General features: G+C 35.1%; 1 protein-coding gene across 5 annotated transcripts in view; it reads right to left on the bottom strand.

The window, feature by feature from the left end:
- The window catches only part of LOC134530772 (baculoviral IAP repeat-containing protein 6), a 328,951-nt gene that overhangs the window by 45,160 nt on the left and 263,346 nt on the right, over window positions 1-20,445 (bottom strand). For all 5 annotated transcript variants that reach the window (XM_063365948.1, XM_063365949.1, XM_063365946.1 and 2 more), the window contains exons 45-51: window positions 19,122-19,250; window positions 16,518-16,701; window positions 15,974-16,122; window positions 14,219-14,452; window positions 11,188-11,427; window positions 9,418-9,630; window positions 1,543-1,760 (exon numbers count right to left, since the gene is read on the bottom strand). In XM_063365948.1, the coding sequence (XP_063222018.1) occupies window positions 1,543-1,760; window positions 9,418-9,630; window positions 11,188-11,427; window positions 14,219-14,452; window positions 15,974-16,122; window positions 16,518-16,701; window positions 19,122-19,250 (1,367 nt within the window). The remainder of the gene's footprint in view (window positions 1-1,542; window positions 1,761-9,417; window positions 9,631-11,187; window positions 11,428-14,218; window positions 14,453-15,973; window positions 16,123-16,517; window positions 16,702-19,121; window positions 19,251-20,445) is intronic.

The following is a 20,445-nucleotide window of genomic DNA, read 5'->3' as shown; positions in this document are numbered from 1 at the left end:
TCCAATTGGAACGCACATTGAGTATGGTTAAGGCAAACAGTTTACAGCAGAATCTCGTAACTAATTAATTACAGGGACCTCAAGTGTTTGTACTTAGTACTGAAAAATACATACATATCATTACAAAGAGAAAAATCATAAAATAAATTAAAAAAAGTGTAATTATACAATACAACATTATCACTTGGTGAACATCTAGCAACAATTTAAATATGGGGTTTTCTGCATAACTTAAGTTTATTTATTAAAAAAAAAGTTATTTCAGTTTTTTTTTTTTTTTTTTTTTTTTTTTTTTTTTTTTTTTTTTTTTTTTTTTTTTTTTAGTTTGAATGATGCTTTGTTGAACAAAATGATGTCATAGAAAGATTTCCTGATATCTTATGAAACCTTTTCGTGTTTAGAGATGAATTTTTCAGTTTTTGTAAGCTCAGAATAGCTTCCGTAGCTGTCACAGGTGGCTCCTCAGTCAGAATATTCATCTGATTCAGCTTTTGATAACTGTGATCGAATGACTTCACTAATGATGTTGCTGTCAGTCAACACTGGTGTTATTTATATTTCATTATCAACAGAGACATAGTCTGGGAATAAAACAGCATAAAACTGTATGAAGACTGACACTTCTCGCCATATTCAGGGTCAATGTCATTGCTTTTGCATATTTGTGCTGTAGTGTGGCATGCATCCTGGTCTTGAAGTTGCAGTGAGCTTGTCAGTATTACAGTTTACCACAAAAAATAAATCTAGGAAAACTGGTACTATTATCGCACAGACCCATGATTCGTGAACCTTCACTGGATAATCGTAACAGTTGGCCAGTCTGCATATAGCAATAATTTATTTAAATAAAATACTTCTGAATAAATTTATAGGTAAAGAGGATATTCAAGATATCTCATTGCTAAAAGAATTGAATAGGTACTCCGAAATTCGATCCAATTAAAAATGTCACATTGTCTCAAAAAAACTAAAACAATCTTGCTATAGTTAACTCTGTTTTCACTGGAATACCAACTGTTTGACAAACACAAAATATTATCATCTAGGAGATTGGGGTTCCCATATTTATTGCTTTGTTACCTGTTACCTATAAATCACTACTCCCCTGAAAATACAGTTTTCAAATTTTTGTTGGTTAGATCTCTATTTGAGGTAACTATTCAATTTTAAAAATAAGAGTCATGATGAATTTTTAGAAAGCATCCAGCAAAATGCCTGTTGCAATATAATAACTTATTTTTATTGATAAAATTACACTTCATTATATAAGCACCTTTCTAAAAAAAAAATATACTACAGAAGAGCATATTAAAGCTACTGTTGTGAAAAATATAGCGTAAGTAGAGAAAGAAGATTACATTTTAGCAAAATGTGGGTGTGAATAATAGAAACTTCAATGAATTTTTATTGAATTAAATTTTTTTTTAAGATGGTAGACATCTCACGAACCAACTCCCCGCCTAACTTTGAGCTTCATTGGCTGCCTTCTGTATCATGGCTTCCCCAACTCTCAACAGCATCACTCACTCTCTGAGCTCTCACCTCGTAGATGTCATCGCTGGCATCCACCTTGACCCACTCGCCATCAGGAACATCAAGAGGAATGGCTTTGTCGGGAATGAAGTGGCGCATGGTGTCAGGGTAGACGAGGGGAAGGTGCTGTGCTAGAAGTGCCAGGCCACCCTGCTGCGTGAACACTTGGAGGGGCGAGGGCAGTCCTGGGCAGGACAGCAACTGGTCATCCGCCTTGGCACTACTGTCTGCAACACACAGAACACATACAGTTCATAGCAGACAACCACAAACCCATTCAGGCAATCAGCAATGTCTCAATATCACTTGCTTCCAACTTCATCCATTAGTTTTTATTAGTGATAGGTGATACCGATAAAAACAGATGCCGATCCAATTACAGATAAATTTCTTTAACATATCTGATAAATCATACAAAACCAAATTAATTCTTTTTGTAAATAATAACACAAAGTTTTCAGGAACTAAATATCTGTACATAATAATTCAGTACTTTAAAAACACCAATTATTAAAAATATCCTTATTACATGATAAAACAAAGTACTTAAATGCATAAAACTTGTGTTTGACTAATTAACAAATACAAAATTCCAACAGAGCCTTCAATTACAGAAATTTGGAATAAATTATGCCTACGGAACTATTAATAAGAATAACGGCTGACACAGATACTATAACTATTACATTGGTAAATTACTGATTTTTATGTACTGTCTCCTTGTTTCTTTTTGGCGTGTCAAAGAGAGCATAATGCAAGAGAGTGGTTTTTTAAAGTTCTTAACTTCATTATAGTAAGAGGCTCCCACAATGTAAAACAAATGCTCACTTCAAGCCTGATCTCCAAATAACCCAGGAAAGAGGGGAGCGGGAGAGAAAGGTTTTCCAGAAAATTAGGCAAAAAATTCATATAAGTTTTTTTTAATAAAAAAAATGCTAGTCTTTACTAATATATAATTTTGCAGACTAAGTCGTCACATGGAGGCTGCACACATTGTGGTGCTTATGTTGCTGCTTGTTATGGAGGAGGATGGGCAACAGCTAATTTTAAAATGAATTAAATAGCTCAAAGTTTTCATAACATTGTTTCCATACCTAAAACCACCATGTGTTAAGTTCCAATATATATAACACTTACTTTATGATAAAATAGCTGAAGTACCCAGCATTGCCTGGACTAAACACATATTAATATAAGGAACATCACTACCAAGTTTTAAGTCTGTAGGACACACACTTGAAAAACAGTTCCATTGAATGTACAATCTCAGTGCATAAAGGCTACACATTAGCAAAACTGGAACGCCAATCTTCAGCTTCATTTTTGGAAAAGCAGGAAACCCCTACGCAAGACCTGACGGACGTAATAAACAATAGCACGTTACAGATTCAAAGCAACGCCATCTATTTATGAAGTTCTAAACTAAACTGTTATTAGCATCGTTTGCTAGCAGCCGCAAGCTTCAATAAGTGGATGGGTTTCACCAAGGATAAGGATAGGATGTTGCCTGACTTTATTGATTGTGTGGGTCTATGACTTACCTCTTATATGACTTTCAATTATAAAACTGAATTTACCTATTAAACACTCCCTTAGGGATAGAATTTCATAATTACATGTTGTCTATGTCACTCTCCAGCCGATTAACTATTTATCTATATGCAACAATAATGTTGCTCCGTTGCTGCGTTAAATAAGCACAAACAAAACACACTTTCACAGTTATAACATTAGTATGGATTCGCTTATACTTCATACAGAATTTTAAAGCAATTTAAATAAAACTGAACTTCCACCTTTTGCTTATAAAACTGCTTGTTGACAAGTTCGAAACACAGATCCTTCCTTTAATATTTATACTAGGGTGTAGGGGAGGGGAAAAAATGGGAAAAAAATGAAGTCCCTGCTTTCTCTATTCTCCTTCAATGTGTATCCCCACTGCCAAGTCCAACATTTTTAAGTAAAAACCAGCTAAACATCCAAAATTACATAGATTTCATGTGGATGAGCAAGGTTGTGCCACTTCATGCATAAATCCCAGTCTAATACATAGTCTCAAATCTTACATGAAGGTGCAAAATTATTTTCCAGTTTCATTACTTAAAAGCTGACATCTTATATGCAATATCGTTTCACAAGCTCGAAATTAAAGAAAAATATAATAGCCTAGCACAACAATCCGATGCTGCTAAAACAGACAAAAAATGTCCGACTAATTACTTAAATAGGCACGCACAATCATATATGCACTACACAGCTAGCATGTGTCTGCTAGGACTGAACAAAACGATGTAATGAGTCATGTGCACAAGATGGCGTCGAGTATTGACGTATGCTTAAAAAGTGTTTTGTTCATTACAAAGAACATTTTATGTAAAAATGTTCTCTCTCTCTCTCTCTCTATATATATATATATATATCCCCCCCCCGAGACAGATATCGTTTTTCCGGATCAGCTCTCCGAGATAATTGAACCCTCTTGGGTTTTACAGTAAAGATTTCTCCAAAACCCTAAAAATTTCTATCAGGTATATATCGTGTTTTCTCGCATAACCATGCACATTTTATACCAAAATCAAGTTTGAAATGTATGGGTGCGACTATAATACGGAAATTTTTTTAGGTAAAGTTATTCATAAAAACAAAACCTGTTTATGGAAAAGTACGTTTATTAAAAAAAAAATAATGGAGTATACAAGAGCACGCCAAACAATTTGTATTAATAATTCATGCAACAAAAACATTTATTAAACTTTAAATAGAAAAACAAAATATGCGACTCAAACGTAAGCCACTTGAATATGTGACGTGAACTAACGCGTAACTATTATCGTAGTACACATTTACCATGAAAGAGTGCGGGCCATCAAATGTAGTTAACTTGGCAGCTGACATAGAGCGCGTGTTGCATCCAATCTGTGAGATATCAATATTCGACTACATGCTCTATACGGGAAGCAACATAACCAAACATTAGTGATGGGTTGAGTCACCCTATTTCAGCATCGAGTCGAGTTTGAGTTGAACAAAGAAATTTATCTTCGAGTCGAGCTCGAGTCGAACTCATAGAAATTTGTCGAGATGAATCAAACTTTTTGCAGCACTTGCATCTAGCATCAAAAAATTCCCAAATCTCTGCTCTTGATTTCTGTTCGTCACTTTGTGACGTCCCAGGCCGTACAAACATATCCATTTCACTAATACTAAACCGTTTATGATTAATATGATGCCGGTGACGCAAACATTACTTTCAAGTGTAAGGTTAACTACAACAACCTCAATTTTCTGTTCGGCCATGGAAAACTGGTTGGAGATTTTAATTATTGTTGATATTGATTTGTCAAAGTGGCAACATTCCCTGGCTGTATGATGACTTACGTAGGCCATTAGCCCAGAGTTAAAATGGCGGCTATCTAGTGTTTAGTAGTAAATATTATTTTTTTCCAAAGCTGCCCAAATATTGACGATGTTCGTGGTCTTGTTCATGACTGAATCTAGAGAACATTTTTTAATTCCGTTATAGTTAAATAAAGGTATTTTGTTGCAATTAAAAATATTAAGTGCATATTGAAGGATGGGATGCACTGTTTGCGGTTATACACGATCGAAAATAAATAATCTTCCGACTTCGTTTTCAAGGTTTTCAGTGTTGGATCAGAGGTTTTCTACTAGGTAGGCCTAAATAATAAATTTTATTTAATTTTATTTAACTTTATTTTAAAGTGCATGGTTTCTGATAAGTACCTTCACAATTGGAAATTGTGCAACATTATGGTCGAGCCAAAAACTAAACTTTGACGCGACTCGAGGACATGATCTTAATCAACTCGGTTTTCAAGTCGAGTTTAGTTTCGCCGGCTCGACTCGACTCGCTCGATTTTTCGAGTCTCGACCCATCACTTCCAAACATGAATGATGCCAACTAGTTCTGGCTACAGTTTTATAAGCGGTACACCGTGTCGATGCAGACAAATAGATAAAGGTTATAACGTTTAAAAACGTCTTTGAAAGAAAATTTACACATCAGACAGCTTCGTATTTCCGTTAATTAAATAAGTAAAATAGTTAATTTCTGAATAAATATTAGATTTTTACTTTAAAATACACAGTTTTATATGGAATGGATACCTATACAAAGCGCTCGGAATCTAATAGCAGAACCAAAAACATCATGCAACGTTAACGCGTGAGGTTTTTTTTATCCAAATTTCACGCCCTAAAATATGGGTGCGACAATTATGCGATAAAAGAGGGTAAATACGTACAGCAAATAGAAATTTTTGCAGAGAAATAAGAAAATGCAGTTAATTGTGTATAAAATGACAAGTGCTTATGTAAGGATCAATAGAGACCCCGAAAATTGGTGAAGCGCGAAATTCACAAAATAATGCAAAAATTTGATACTTTAAACGAACTTTGATTTCGACATAGTCGCGAAATTTACGCTTTTTCGCACAAAATAATGTCCTTATGACGCAAGTTCTAATTATTTACGCCATCATAAACATAGGTGTGAAATAAACAATGACTGAAAGACTAGTGCTGTGATATTATCTTCGTTTTGACACGTTACTGAAATCCACGTATTTTTATTACTCGGTTTACAAGCAGTAAATATTGCCATCGCAATTGAAAACAAAATGTAACAAATGTCAACAATCAATATGTGCGCACTACCAACATAACAAAAATGACTGTCCACAGTTTTCATGTTTTGAATAATGGTCGTTTCTGCTGCAAGGCGCACTGGTGTCGATTTTTCTAACCTAATTTAATCGCATGGAGCTAAGATGGCAGTCATTTTTGCGTGCACATATCTATGAGTGTTTACAAATACCGTCCACATTTTGTAAGTTTTGTGATACAATTGAATTTTTGGCTAAAATGCCGAAAACTTCGACAATGTTTGATCGCGAAAGAGAGATGAAATCGGATGGATTTTATATTTTTGATCAGCAGGACAAAATTATCATGTGCAAGTTCTGCAACGTTCGGGTTGATTGGACACACAAAGTCACGTGCAAAAAGCATGTGGCAAATGACACACACAAAACAAAACAGAAAAGACAATTATTTTGTCAAGAAAATTCTACAGTGCCTAAACAAATCTCAATAGGTGACAGCGTGAATAAAGCAAACAAGCTTGAAAGTGCAGAAAACAAGAATTTGTTTCTGATTTTGTTAATATGATGCTGTAAGTTAACATTCCTTTGGAAAAAGCTAATCATCCAACTATGAGGGAATGGTTTAACACTAGGGATGGGAAAACCGATTCCCAATTTCATCGATACCTACCGATTCTACTTAAATAATCGAGAATCGATGATAAAAGTTGATTTACGCATGTAGCAAAAAAAAAAAATCATTTCACAACATTGCAAATCTGTCAGATACAATTATTTAACAACTCTTTGAGTGGGGTTATGACTGACTAGACGCATATATAACAGTCATTTTTCCCCAAATAAACAATATCTAAAACTTGGGTCGATGTTATAAACAAGTCAAAGTACAAAAATTATTTATAAAAAAATTATCACTGCGTATTAGGAACAGGCGTATTCTTTTCGCGATCGCTATTAAACGACGATAAACGCGAAATCACAGTAAAATACAGTTTTTACGTGAAATCGCCACAACACAACGTTTTTCCACGAAATTTAGTATTAAAATTTGAAATCGCAATGTTTTTACAGGAAATTTAAATACTGTGTGAAAGACTTGTCTCGTCACTGGTAAACAAACACCGCAACATTGCCGCCACTAAACATTAATCATAAATGCACTAAAGCAAACAAAAGCTTTCACACGCTCACGTTATAATGTTAAACCCAAAAACATAGTGTAAAAGTACGCAAAACTACGGCGTTTATTTTCCTTTCCGGCATAATGTTTGTATAGATATGACAAACAGGCAAAGTTTTAAAGCCTACGCACACCGCTCGGGGCACAGACGTCAGCTTGGAACAGCGACAACGGATAAATACAAAAGCAAGCAGATGATTGGGCGAACGGTGTTTGGAACAGCCTTACGTGAGTGGCCATACCACGTCAGCCGGGGGCGCTGGCGTATAGTTGGAACAGCGTCGTAGTATCAAGCAGTTTATAACGGGCGAACCAGGTACCAGGCTCTGTACTTCGTCACCCAGCCGTACGTGGCAGCACAAGCATTTTAAAATGCGCCAAAAAGCAGAAAAATGTAAACAAACATTCATTTTCGAATGGTGTGACGATGATGATTAGTTGGTCAGCAGTGTTTTATAGATTTTGTTGGGTCGTTACCACAACACCGAAATAACAATGAAAGAATTTGTGTGTATTTCTTAAATGTAACTTAACGCTGAAATACCACAATCAAGTACAACACTTTCATTTGCTAGTTCTCTAGTTGCTTAATTTTGTTACTGTTTCATTTCACAATTTTTTTAGTTAATTTGTACCCTTCTCTAAGTTAGGCAAGTTGTATTAACGAAAATAATTTATACTACTCAAGGAAAGCTTAAAATTTTTTTTTATAGTTCATTCCGTATTACAAAACAAATTTTAGATTAGTTTGACCCCTTTGACATATGAGCCATTAACTTCTAATGATGTAAACATTTATATGAGTTAATGTTAATAACTTAGTTGTGTACTCAAATTTGATAAATATGAATTTATGATGTATGCTACATGATATATGTATTGAAAGCTGAAAAAAAAATGTTGCAAATAGAATTTGAATTATTTAATATTTTTGAATTATTTAATATTAAGTTAACTAGGTGAGTATCGAGTATCGAGAATCGAAGGATTTTTTAAGGAATCGATAATCGGGTATCGGAATCTAAAATTTTGGAATCGTCCCATCCCTATTTAACACCCATGTTGAAGGTTAGCCTTATTTATTTAGAAATGTTTCCCCCTCTAATAAAAGTTTATAAGCATATGTAGGCCTACAATATTATCGATTAACTTACCTTTACTTCAAATAAATATGCAAGTACCTCAGATTAATAAACACATAAATAGGATGGATTGCATTGCGAAATGGTGAGCACACCACAAGATATTTTTGACTGATTGATTGATGGTGTTCGACTGTAATCCAGCAGTAATCTTGAAAAGGTTAGGTTAGGTTTGGCTTAGAATTGTTTTGAGTAAATTAGCCCATTAATATTTTGTGCGATAACCTTATAAATGCTACCTATTTATAAGTATATTGTAAGTTATGTATACATTTTAAGAGCAGGGGATTTGCCATCAGCCAACACTCTTGGAGAAATTTATGTCCCAAAAATTTGCCAGGCAAATAAGGAAGCAGTAAGGCACACTGTAGAAGACAAACAGATTGTATTCTTGTGTGATGAAAGGACAGACAAAGTGGGCCAATGTAAGGCAGAGTCTGCTACTTTGTAGTGCCTATCCGCTATGAGGTTTTATTTTACACCGCCAATGGCATTATTTTTTCACAATTTTTTGGGGTCTCTACCGATTGCTTATTTTTACACAAATTTTTTGCACAGCTTGCTTATTTTTACACCGATTTTTTGCACCGCTTTTGTCATTTTTTTTACACCGAAATGAGCCAGTTTTATTTACCATTTTCTGGGGTCCCTAAGGATCAATAATTAAAAACAAATAGTTAAAAATTATTTTGTAAAATAATTGCGTGGCAGAGTATACTTGAAGTACATACATATCTGCTTCACGGGATGATTAGACTACAGTGTTCTTGAGGAGTGTTATCTATCATGTGTAACCCAACAAAAAGTTTGACCCTGTTATCGACCAACAAGAATACTAAAAAGACTTAATATGTGTTTGCATATAAAGCCTAGCCTGAAGTGAAATGAATACCCGAAGGACATGGGGTGAAACAAATGTTGCAAGCAATGTACTAACCCTTGGTGTCACTAGAGTCACTCTTGCTCTTCTGTGTGATCTCGAGGTGTATGCAAGGTGAGCTGAGTGAGCGGCCCTGCCGGTGCATCACGGCCAGCAGCTGGGAGAGCGTGAGCTGGCCAGGGAGGTTGCCTCCAGGAACCGCCTCATGCTGCACACACAGCTCCGGCAACGGCAGGCTCGACACCACCGAAATGCTTGGAGACGCCACATCTGCAGAACAACACGCAGTCTCCTTTCAAGTAACTGATTACTCCTGCAATTTTTACCAGTTGCCAGCTATAATGTTTCATTTACTTTGTTTAAAACAATTCTGCTGCGCTACACTATTAAAAACAATTATGTAACGTTGTTTCTTGCATGAATTTTAGGGCTGCGAGAAACTTTGAAAAGTGTAAAGAGAAAAAGAAAATTTTTGTCGTTTTTATTTGACTATGATGAAAAAAAGGATTGTAAATATAAAAAAAGTAAAAAAAAAAAGTTGTTTCATAAAATAAAACGAAGGAAATAATATTGTAACAGCTTCAAACATGTTTTTTCCATACATTCTAATAACTGGGCCAGTGCGATTTCCCCCATTTTAAAGTTTCCGTTTCTTTTCCTTTGAATTACCACACTCGTAACCAGCTTTTCAACTCTTCGGTTATGGTTCCAGGTATTTTTTCTTACGTTTGTTACCTCACGTAGCAATACGGGAAAGGTAGGAAAAATTTTTTTTAGGCCATAGCCGTAATTTCTTTGGTTAATTTTTATCTCCATAACATATGTGTGTAAATAGAATTCTTTAATTTCATGGTGACTGGCTGCTACAAACATTTTTATGTGTGATCTCTGCTAAAACACAGAAAATGGTTAAATATATAGACTAGCGAAGTGAAGAAGGAAGTACGCTGGAGCAATGCCTTTTTTTTTTATTACATATTCAGAAATAACTAATAATTTAACTACATTCAAGCATGAATAACCTGAAAATTGGATAATCCAGGCCCGATAATTGAGAGTTTACTGTATAAATCAGTGCCAAAAATGCTGAACCAAAAAATTAGCTTCGCTGAAAGGATTTTGATGCCAGTAACAATTGGCCTGCCTATTCCAAAGTTTGAGGTTAGCTTAAAAATACTTTAAAAAATAAAGTTTTAGGCTAATGCGAAGAGTGTATCCCCTTTTAAAATTTTGGAATTTTTTTTTTTTTTTACTAACCAAATAATGACCCAATTATTCATTCATATTTAGTTTAGCATTTGAATATTATTTTTGCTTTGTAAGAACTGAAACAGATACAGAAACCAAGGTTCTTGATGTAAAACCAAATTAGACCTGAACTAACCAATAAAAACCAGAAACACACAGCCCTAAAAAACAAATATTATTAAATAATCTAAGAGGTAAAATTACTAGACTTTCTTAAATGATGAAAGATATTGAAAACCAGATTATTGAGTTTCACTGAATTAAAAATCAAACAATACTGCAAGCCTTATACTGAAATTGTCACCTGTAACATAAAATTGTAAGAACTCCTCTTTGAGGGAAATAGTTCACTACTTGACTTGAGATATAATTAAATAAGAGACAGTGCCATTATAAATTTCATACTACTATTCTATTTTTTTTTGGCTGGAATATATTTATTTATATCTAAACAAAATTACATAAGTACATTCCTTTAGGAAAAACTGCTTCCACAAAATATACATTTAAGTCAATAATCACAAGTGAACTTAATAACAAAATTACAGTTAAATTAAATGTGAACATGACTTCTCCTACCTACAGCACCACTGGAACGGGATTTCTTTGCAAAAGGGGATTTTGGTGCTGCTGTGGCAGTGTTTTTAGCATCCTTGACTCGCTTGTCCTTGGCAGTGACGCCGGCAGCCATGGAGAGCTGATCCACCAGCCCAATACCGAGTTGCCAGAGGTCTTTCCTGCGCTCGTTGCGGAACCCCTGCACCGACCCACCCTCTCCTGTCTTCGACTCCCCAAGCAGTGGACTCAGACTACCTGGAACTAGTCAAAACAGTATATTTTAGCCAGATTGTTGAATGAGTACCCATCTCATCACTGTTAATAGTAATGGCCAAATACTTAATTATTCAAGTGCCATCATTTGGATAAGAAAGTGGATGAATGGGGGAAAGTTGGGAGGGAGGGATAATATGCATCTGTTTAATACTGCTGAAAGTAACAGATGTAAATCATAATTTATTCTAGTCCAACCATTTGTTGAGCAATGTCATATAACAAAAAACTTGGTTAAAATTGACTATGTCACCAAGAAAGAACGCAAGAAAACAAGTGAGCCATATCTTGGGTGAGTGACGTGTGGAAAAAGTTAACTTTCAGAGGTCTGTTAAAAGAGGAACATACACATAAGATTATTTGATCGAGTTAAAGTGAAGTATGCTGCAAAACTGGCAGCAAATAGTAGTTTAAACCATTCTTTCCACAAGTCACAAGTGAAGTTACAAAGACAGTGCTTATGTTACCTGTGTTTCTACGGTCCTGCCAAACACATTATACACATTACCCTTTCCATTAAAGGTTAAATAAGTATTATGAGACTGGATCGGTTCATTCACTGCTAAACCACAGATGTGCTTTAATGCTGGAGTTAAGTTATGTTCTCACAACCTTGTCTAACTGGAAGTCTACTATACTGTGAATGCAACAAATAAAAGAAGAGCTGTGCTGCCCAATCAGATAGGCAGAAGCAGATTTTACCAATTTAATAATATCGGTGCAACTGTCAATAATTGTTGCAACCTTAATTTTTGGCACAACTAACATTAGTGGAAAAAAGTAGATGCCACAACATAATAGTACACAACTGATCACTTTTTTTAAATAAACACTTTTTTGGGATTGTTAATATGTTAATAACATAATTATTTGCAAACATCTCATACAGCCTAAAAGAGAATAAGTTTTAACGGTCTTCACAAGTGCTGCCACCATACGTCTTCTGCCTCTTTGCTTGTTTACAATTGAAATGGGAAACTAGATATAATAAACAGTGAATTCCAAACTATTTACTTACTGAAATTACTCCTTGTAACTGAAAAAATAAAAAACACGAACATTCCAAAGGCAATTACAAAAAGTACTATTTTATTAACTATAGAGTATATACTATTTCTGCAGTTTAAAGTAATTTTCCTTGTAGCCAAATGCTAATCGAAAAAAGAGTACCTTTTTTACACTATCTAACAATTCTAAAACATTTCTCCCCAGTCAAAAAGTGAGAATCACCCAGCATGTTGAGACAAGGAAAAATCATTCTCATTCCATTTAAGTTTCAAAATTCTATCTTTTTCAACAGACTATGACAGGGGTTGGCAACCTGCGGCTCGCGAGCCACATGCGGCTCTTTGGATGTGAAGCTGCGGCTCTTTAGTTCCGTTCCAGAAATACTGCGTCACCAGGTCGTTTATACAGAAAATACTTTTTTATTACAAACCAGTAGTAAGCCTGGTTTTTTCCCACGCTTGTTATATTTTACTAAACAATATGTCATCAAGCAGTTAAATTATCAATTTGTCATCCGCCCGAGGTTTTCGTTTTACTAGTACTTACGGGCTGTGCTGTTAGTAAGTGTTTAATTGTTTTAATTTTTTACTAATATAATAAGTAATTATCTAATAAGACCCTATATATTATCTAATTTGTTGTGAAAAAACACTACTTATATATGAACAAATTTTTCTTTTGAATAAATAGATTAGTTTTTTATAAAAAAAACTATTATGCAAGTACTATTTATTGTTGGCAAGAAAATTTTTTGTGGCTCTTTAAAAAACTTTGAAATTTTGTAAATTGTAATTTTTGGCTCTTCCGACTCAAAAGGTTGCCGACCCCTGGACTATGAAAATAAAAAAACTGATTACATTTTACATCTCTGCAATATGTAGGCCTTATTAGATATTCATTTAAAAAAAAAATTCTGAATTCAATTAAATATAAATATTAAAATATTTTCAAACATTAATATTAAATAATAAATAGCAAGCGAGAGATTTTTTTTTAACACTGCTCAATAGTTTAAAAGATAAAAATTTAACAAAAATTTGTATATACTATCATGAAATTGCAATATAAATTTTCAATAAATGGCTATAAATTCTGAAACAACTTTCAAATATATACACTTTCAAACATTAACAAAATTTTTTCCAATGATTGCAAACTGCTTATTGTTCACGTATTATAATATAATAAATGAATGACCAGCTTTCAGATTGCAAATTATCCTGCCATTTGAAATGTAGCCATTCTGCTGTTTACTGTGTACATGTTAACATATAAGATAATTAGTTGTATCAAAATAATTAAAATAGGATTTAATTTGAAGTCCTACTTATTTATAATGTAAAAAACTGATTCCTTACCATAATGTTGATAGTTACATGAGGTGAAATGCAAAAACTGCAATACACTTTCAATACAACAGAATATTCATTATTATGAAGTGTAAGTACTTGAGATAACAAAATATGAATAATTATCTGATTTGGTAATTGAAATTTTGAATATTTGCACAGGCTTTGACAACAGGCTAAAACCAGATAGTGTATAGCATTAGTTTGCAAATAGGGTTATATACCCTTTTTAAAGCAATGAAATATTTATAATACTCTAGAAATTCAAATTACAAGATAAAAATATTTAGTCTACTCTACCCCTTAAAAATTTTTCCAAGTTCACATGTTCATACACATATCCCTGATTTAAAATCAGAATAAAAAAAAAAAATGGTCAGCATGAAGCATGGTTGGTTAGTCTGGGAGAAGCTATCACTGACCAGCAACCATCTTGACGATGTCGTCGCAGGTAGTGTGGGTGCCGGTCAGTATGAGCTGTCTCTGGTGTCCCACGCCGTAGCGGGGATGGTAAGCAGAGCTGCTAGACATGGCTTGTGGCCCGCGGTGCAGTGGGTAGTTGGCATGCACAAATACCATCACCTTCTCATTCTCCAGGAGCAGCTGCAGGACTAGTCTCCGCGTGAACCCCGACACGCCGTGCAGGAAGCTCACACCTGACAAAACACGCACCACACTACTACTGCCGCGCTCCCCTACAGTTTCAACCAGCTCCTGTTCCGTAGCTTCTCCCAAGAGGAACAAACACCATGTTAGCGACAGGTGTTTCATTTCAACATACGGTGGACTGTCTTTAATCCCACATAATTCAACGGCTTGGCACATTCTGTAATATGGTATCAATGAAGCCATTAGCACCTCAGATTTATTTGGGAGGATTCCAGTCCTTTAACGTGGCCCCAAGGTAGCATTAATGCACTACCTGCATTTTTTGGTTCAATCAGAGTTTATCCTTATTTGTCAGTTTTCATTTCAGAGCAGTGTTTCCTGTTGTCTATTAGGTTACACTTCATATTTCCTATTTTCACACTTGGTATTCCCTTAAACCATTATTGGCAGTTATTTTGTGCATGAAATGTGAATATGCAGATAAAACCACTTGATGATTACTGATTATTACTTTTCAATTGAAATTTTTTTTAAACCCCAATTTACACATTATGGCATATCACTACGGCCTGTGCGAATATTAGTTTTTTAGTTGGAATCGAATATGAATATCAAATAATTCGCGAATACAAATACTGCATTTAAATACCCTCTTTTATCGCATCATCGTTGTACCTATATTTTAGGGATTCAAAATTTGGATAAAAAAACCTCTCACGTAAACGTTGCATGTTTTTGGTCTCGCTATTAGTTTCCGAGCACTTTGTGTGGATATTTTTTCTGTATAAAACAATGTTTTTTAAGGTATAAATATGATATTTATTCTGACATTACCACTTACTTATTTAATGAATGGAAATACAAAGATTTGGACGTGTAAATTGTCTTTTAAAGACGTTTTTAAACTTTATAACCTTTATTTGTTCTTTTGCGTTGCCGCGGTGTACCACAAGGGATTGGCCCGAATTCTCTATTGCGGCCATTCCGTTTATAAGTCCGTTTTTCCGGGAACCGTGAGGGGTCGCATCAGCGGGATTCTACGTATACTCATGTATGGTTAAAGTATCATTTAACCCAAAAAATTCCATTGACAAACACCTAAATTCGGCTAAGCATGTGGCATCGGCAGCCGGAAAAAAAAAAAGAAAATTTGTAGTTGCAAACATCTATAGCAACGTGTCTGTTTTTGTAACTGTTTTGGATTTAATTGGCTGTTATTATGCATATTAGTCTATTCCTAGTATACATGGATTGTTTATTAAATATGTAAACTATTATATTCAATAACGGCACAATTTAGTCAACATTTAAAATACCGGTAAAATTTTCATTGCATAACGAAAATACAGACTTTAAACCACCGCTTTTTTAATTTGAAAGTACCGCTTTTTGCATACTGAAAACACCGAAATTTTCCAGGCCCTAAATATAACACAATAGTGATTACTGACCTTAGCTTTAAATTAACTTAATCTTAAATCAATCTTCAAAAAACTACATTACCTAACACAAAACTAAGCTTCCCACTTTATTCTCACATGGGTCGTAGTCACAATGAAGGGACTCACCCTGGTGAGATGAGCCATGCTGACCGATGACCTCACAGAGGACGCGGGACAGCAACTGCTGGTTGGCTGGGTGGCAGGAGCAGCAGCGAGACAGGAATCGAATGGTGGAGGACTCCAAAGCACAGAACACCTCGCTGCTCAGTGTGTACCTGCCGAACACACAGTCACTGCACTCATTCATCACACCACACACACACACAAAAAAAAACCACACACACAAGAATTGATGGTTTAAAAGTATTAGATATCAGTGTTATGAGCTCAAAAAAAAAAAATCAATTACTGCCAGCTTGTAAGAAATGTCATCAATATGAAAAATGATTTCATACATTACTACAATAATGATTGTATAATCATAAGCAATGATCTAAAATTTTTTTACTAAACATGTCTTAAAAGTCCAAAAGTTTATAAAAGCATTAATAAATACACAAATCTTACCTAATTAAGTAATTGGGATTTCAAATTAAAATTAAACAGAATGATTTTTTTTTCAAAGTAACCAAAACTAAACACAAGCTTCCAAGTGACACTTAATGCTTACCGACGCCGGAAGAGTTGTTCTGTGTCGCCAACGCTGTTACGCTGGCAGAGCAGAGAAAGCAATGGTTGCCAGAAAACGGAGCCCTCAGGAGACCCAAGCCAGTCCCTCATCACACCCTCAGAACACACTTCAGCAAAGAAGTTGAGCATTGTGGCTATAGTATCAACCTTCAACATCGGTAGACCTGCAACATACAAATGTATAAAATGAAAGGTTATTCCAACATAGAAATCTACAATTTAAGGTTTCTATTTTAGTTTTTCACTTCAATTTAAGAACTCTTTTCCACAGCCTATCAAACCATGTTAGTCTCAAGAAACAATGTATTGATTTGTTTCCTGATGAACCAAAAAAAGGGGTGTATGGCTATTATTTTATAGGTACCAATTAACCAGCTAAAATGAATTATTAACATGAAGGTAAAGAAATTCTTAGTGTTCAAAATTTCAAAATAGACATGTATACATTCTTAAAGCAACATTTATTAAAGATGTTTACACAATATTTTAGTATAAAATTTATTTACTATAAAAAATGAAATTTAAGGACACTAAACAAGCAACTTGCGCCGAACATGTGTTCGCCACAGTGAGCCTTCGGCTGTCTTCGGCCTTCGTCGGCGTAGTGTCGTGTTCCTACCCCCTCCCCTCTCCATCACGCTTACCCCTCCTGACCACTCCAGTTACTGGTGACGCTCCCTCCTTCCCATTCTTAGGAACTATTTTCTTTGCATGCAGACTTATATCCCGCTTAAGTTATATAAGCTCTTGTCCACATGCCTCTACCATGACTTCACCTTAGTTTCTTGGACGAGCTGTTTGTCCTGTTGTCTTGGCCGGTCAACCATGGGTAAGTGTCGTAATTCAAGTTCACAATGTGGCTTAGTGACATATTGACTCGTAGTAGTTATTGTATTGTATACTGCTTAAATTTTGTTTCGTTGCCACCTTCTAAATTAAAGTTTGGTTTCCCGAGTCCATTAGCTTTTTTTTCAGCTTCGCATATTATTGCCTTGTTTGTAGAACCCTAACATTAGGGTGTGTAGAAGCATTTATTAATGTTTGTACCTTAATAAATTTGCCAATTGTCCTTGAAATGGTTTTCCTTACGTCAATGTTGAAACACATAGGGGAAATAACGCTTTTCACATTGTTTTTACATGAAGGGACTTATTAGTACTTCTGTATGCCTGGAGCTTTGTACGCTTCAAACTAACTGTAAATAAGGTGAAACTTTTAGGCATTTCCTAAAGCTCTTTAATATCATTCAAAGGTATCCTTTTATTTAAAGTACAGTATTTACCCGCGGTCACCCCTATGTATGGGTCGCACTTTTAATTTTGGGCAAAACAATTTAACATTTTCACTGTAAGGGTTGCCCTTGAATAAGAATCCCACAGTATATATCTGTCTTCAATAAGGTTCCATGGATACAAGTGAAGTCTTTGAGTTGGCATGTAAGAAATACATCACTGGTGCCATCTTTGTCTGTTTAATAAGGGAGGGTGTCAGACAGCCCACTTCTCTTTCTCTATTACCCCCCCCCCACCCCCCTCCAACAATATTTACGACCCCACCAAATTTATGCACTACCTAACAAACAGACAAAGCAGAAGACGTGTTTTTTATCCCCTTCTTTCCCCTCATCTATTGTGTTTTATTTTTTTACCCAAGAGGCAGCAAGGTACTCTTCCTCAGTAGTCCACAAAAACTAGCATGTTCCTGCAAGGCTGGAGGAATATAAAAGGTGCACTTATAAACACCGACTACTGCAGTTTTGTTGGAGAATGTTCAGTTGAAAGGGGAAACCTAATGCAAAAACAATGATTGGGCACAGTTGCATCATAAACACCTGTCAAGGTAGTCATGTTAATTGTGTGGGTGCCAGTTTACGGGACAATTATTACGAAGAGAGAGGATGATGGCCTGATGTACACAGACAATTTCTTTCTCTTTTTGGTTTATTTGAAGATTTTTCCCTCCTTGCCTCATCAGCCGTGCGCAGTAACACGTCACTTGCCGGCGCCGACTGGGCGGGCTGACAAGACACGGCAGATGTGAACTGCTCATGGTACTTCACACTACTGCTGAGATATTTTGATTAAACAAAGTATACTTAATAAAAGAGTTATATTTATGAAAATCCAAAATAGGCTAGTTATTTACGCACATATTCAAATACACATCACAATCGTTTTCAACCCAAAGTAAAGTAAAGAATAAAAAAAAAAAAGCATGTTTGGTACTACATTATTTTTACACTAAAAATCGGCACAAAATGTGTGACCCTTGTGCGGGTAAATATGGTGCGTCAACTTAATCAAATCAAAATATTTAAGAGGCAATACCAATACTGATACTAATGGTTTTTGTTCAGATTTAAGTTTGAGAATAATTCTTTATGACTAAATTTTTGAAGTTTGGTTTCAGCGCAGTTTGCACAGCTCTACTAGTCAATTTTCCCTTATTTTACAAGTAAGAATGTGGTGTACTAACCATACTTGGTCTTTTGAGCTTTGTAAATAAAATAATTCTTTTAAATACATTTTTAACTTTCAACAACACAATGAAAGCATTAAAATGTCAGCACTAAGTTCAATTTTACCTCTTGAGTTGTTGTTTCCTGTGCGAATGCCAGCTTTGTCAGTGTCCGTCATCCCAGACTGATTGACTTGTGGTTCCGACGTGCTACAGCCCCCTTCGCTTGGCCGATTTAACTCCCTATGGCAAAAGTCTGCAACAAAAACATATTTAAATATTAAGGTTGTAGAAGATGACACCAACACACAAATCACAAATATGCTAACCTTTTGAAGTCACTTTCAGTAGTGATTACAAACTACACCCATATAACTCTTGTTAATCTGTGGGACAAATTCATTAATCCATTAACTGACAAATTGAGTGACAAATAACCAAATCATAATTGAAATGCTATAGACGGTTGGCACCATGATTTCTGTAGCAGTCTTTGTCTTATGTTATATGTGCAAATGGTGCTAGAACAACCAAGATGGAGGTTGTGTGCACATCTGTCAGTTATATGGACAAAAAACAGATTGTGCTAGGATTTACTAGTTTCAGTCGTATAACATAGACTTTCTCTATATATCCTGCATATGTATCCACAGTTTTGATGTGCATTTTACAAACATACTTTATAAGTATCTTGAAAACTATTGTAACCTATGGGTTACTTTCCATTAAACCTGTATCTAATTTAGTGCTTTTTTTTTTGCAAAGGTTGGCACCCCTGTTACTGTTTTTACTGCTGAATTTAAAGTCTTAAAAGTTGTTGCCTTTATTTTATTTTTTTAATATAAATTTGCTTTGTTTTCCTGTTCAAGGGGAGTAGAATTCAGGAACATGTAAAGAATAGTTCCACGAGAAAAACCAAGGCAAGCTGTGTGAAGACGTTATGGACATGACGATGGCACATCCAAAAAAACGACACAGTAGCTGGCCTCTACAAGAACATCAGCAGTTACAGGTTGTGCCAGATCTGATATTTTAATATGGCAGTTATGAGCGAGCAACTACAAACAGTTAACCAGCTCAGTGAAGAGGCATCAAATAAAATATAAATACACTCTTTTGTGCTGTTGAAAATACGGAGGCAGTCAGAGAAGTTTCAAGGTTGCAAATAACTGACATTTTCTGCTTGGCGAAGTGGCCCCTTAATTGAACCGCTCCGTTTTAAATCTTATTGTACTTTTGTGTACGAATATTCGATGTCTACAAATGCTCACTGATAATAACCTAGAACTGTTATATATAAAAAAGTTTAGACAAACTTTTTATAATGCAGAAAACCCTGGACATTTTGATGGTAAGTTGCAGTGAACTTTGTCAGTTACCCAAAAAGACAGTGATTCATCAATTTGCTCAGCTACCAAGTCTGTTTTTAGATTAGTGTGTGGCAAAATTTC

The sequence above is a fragment of the Bacillus rossius genome, chromosome 3, assembly GCF_032445375.1.
Source record: "Bacillus rossius redtenbacheri isolate Brsri chromosome 3, Brsri_v3, whole genome shotgun sequence".
NCBI lineage: Eukaryota > Metazoa > Arthropoda > Insecta > Phasmatodea > Bacillidae > Bacillus > Bacillus rossius.
The sequence above is the reverse complement of the archived record's forward strand: the minus strand, read 5'-3'. Positions and strand labels throughout refer to the sequence as shown.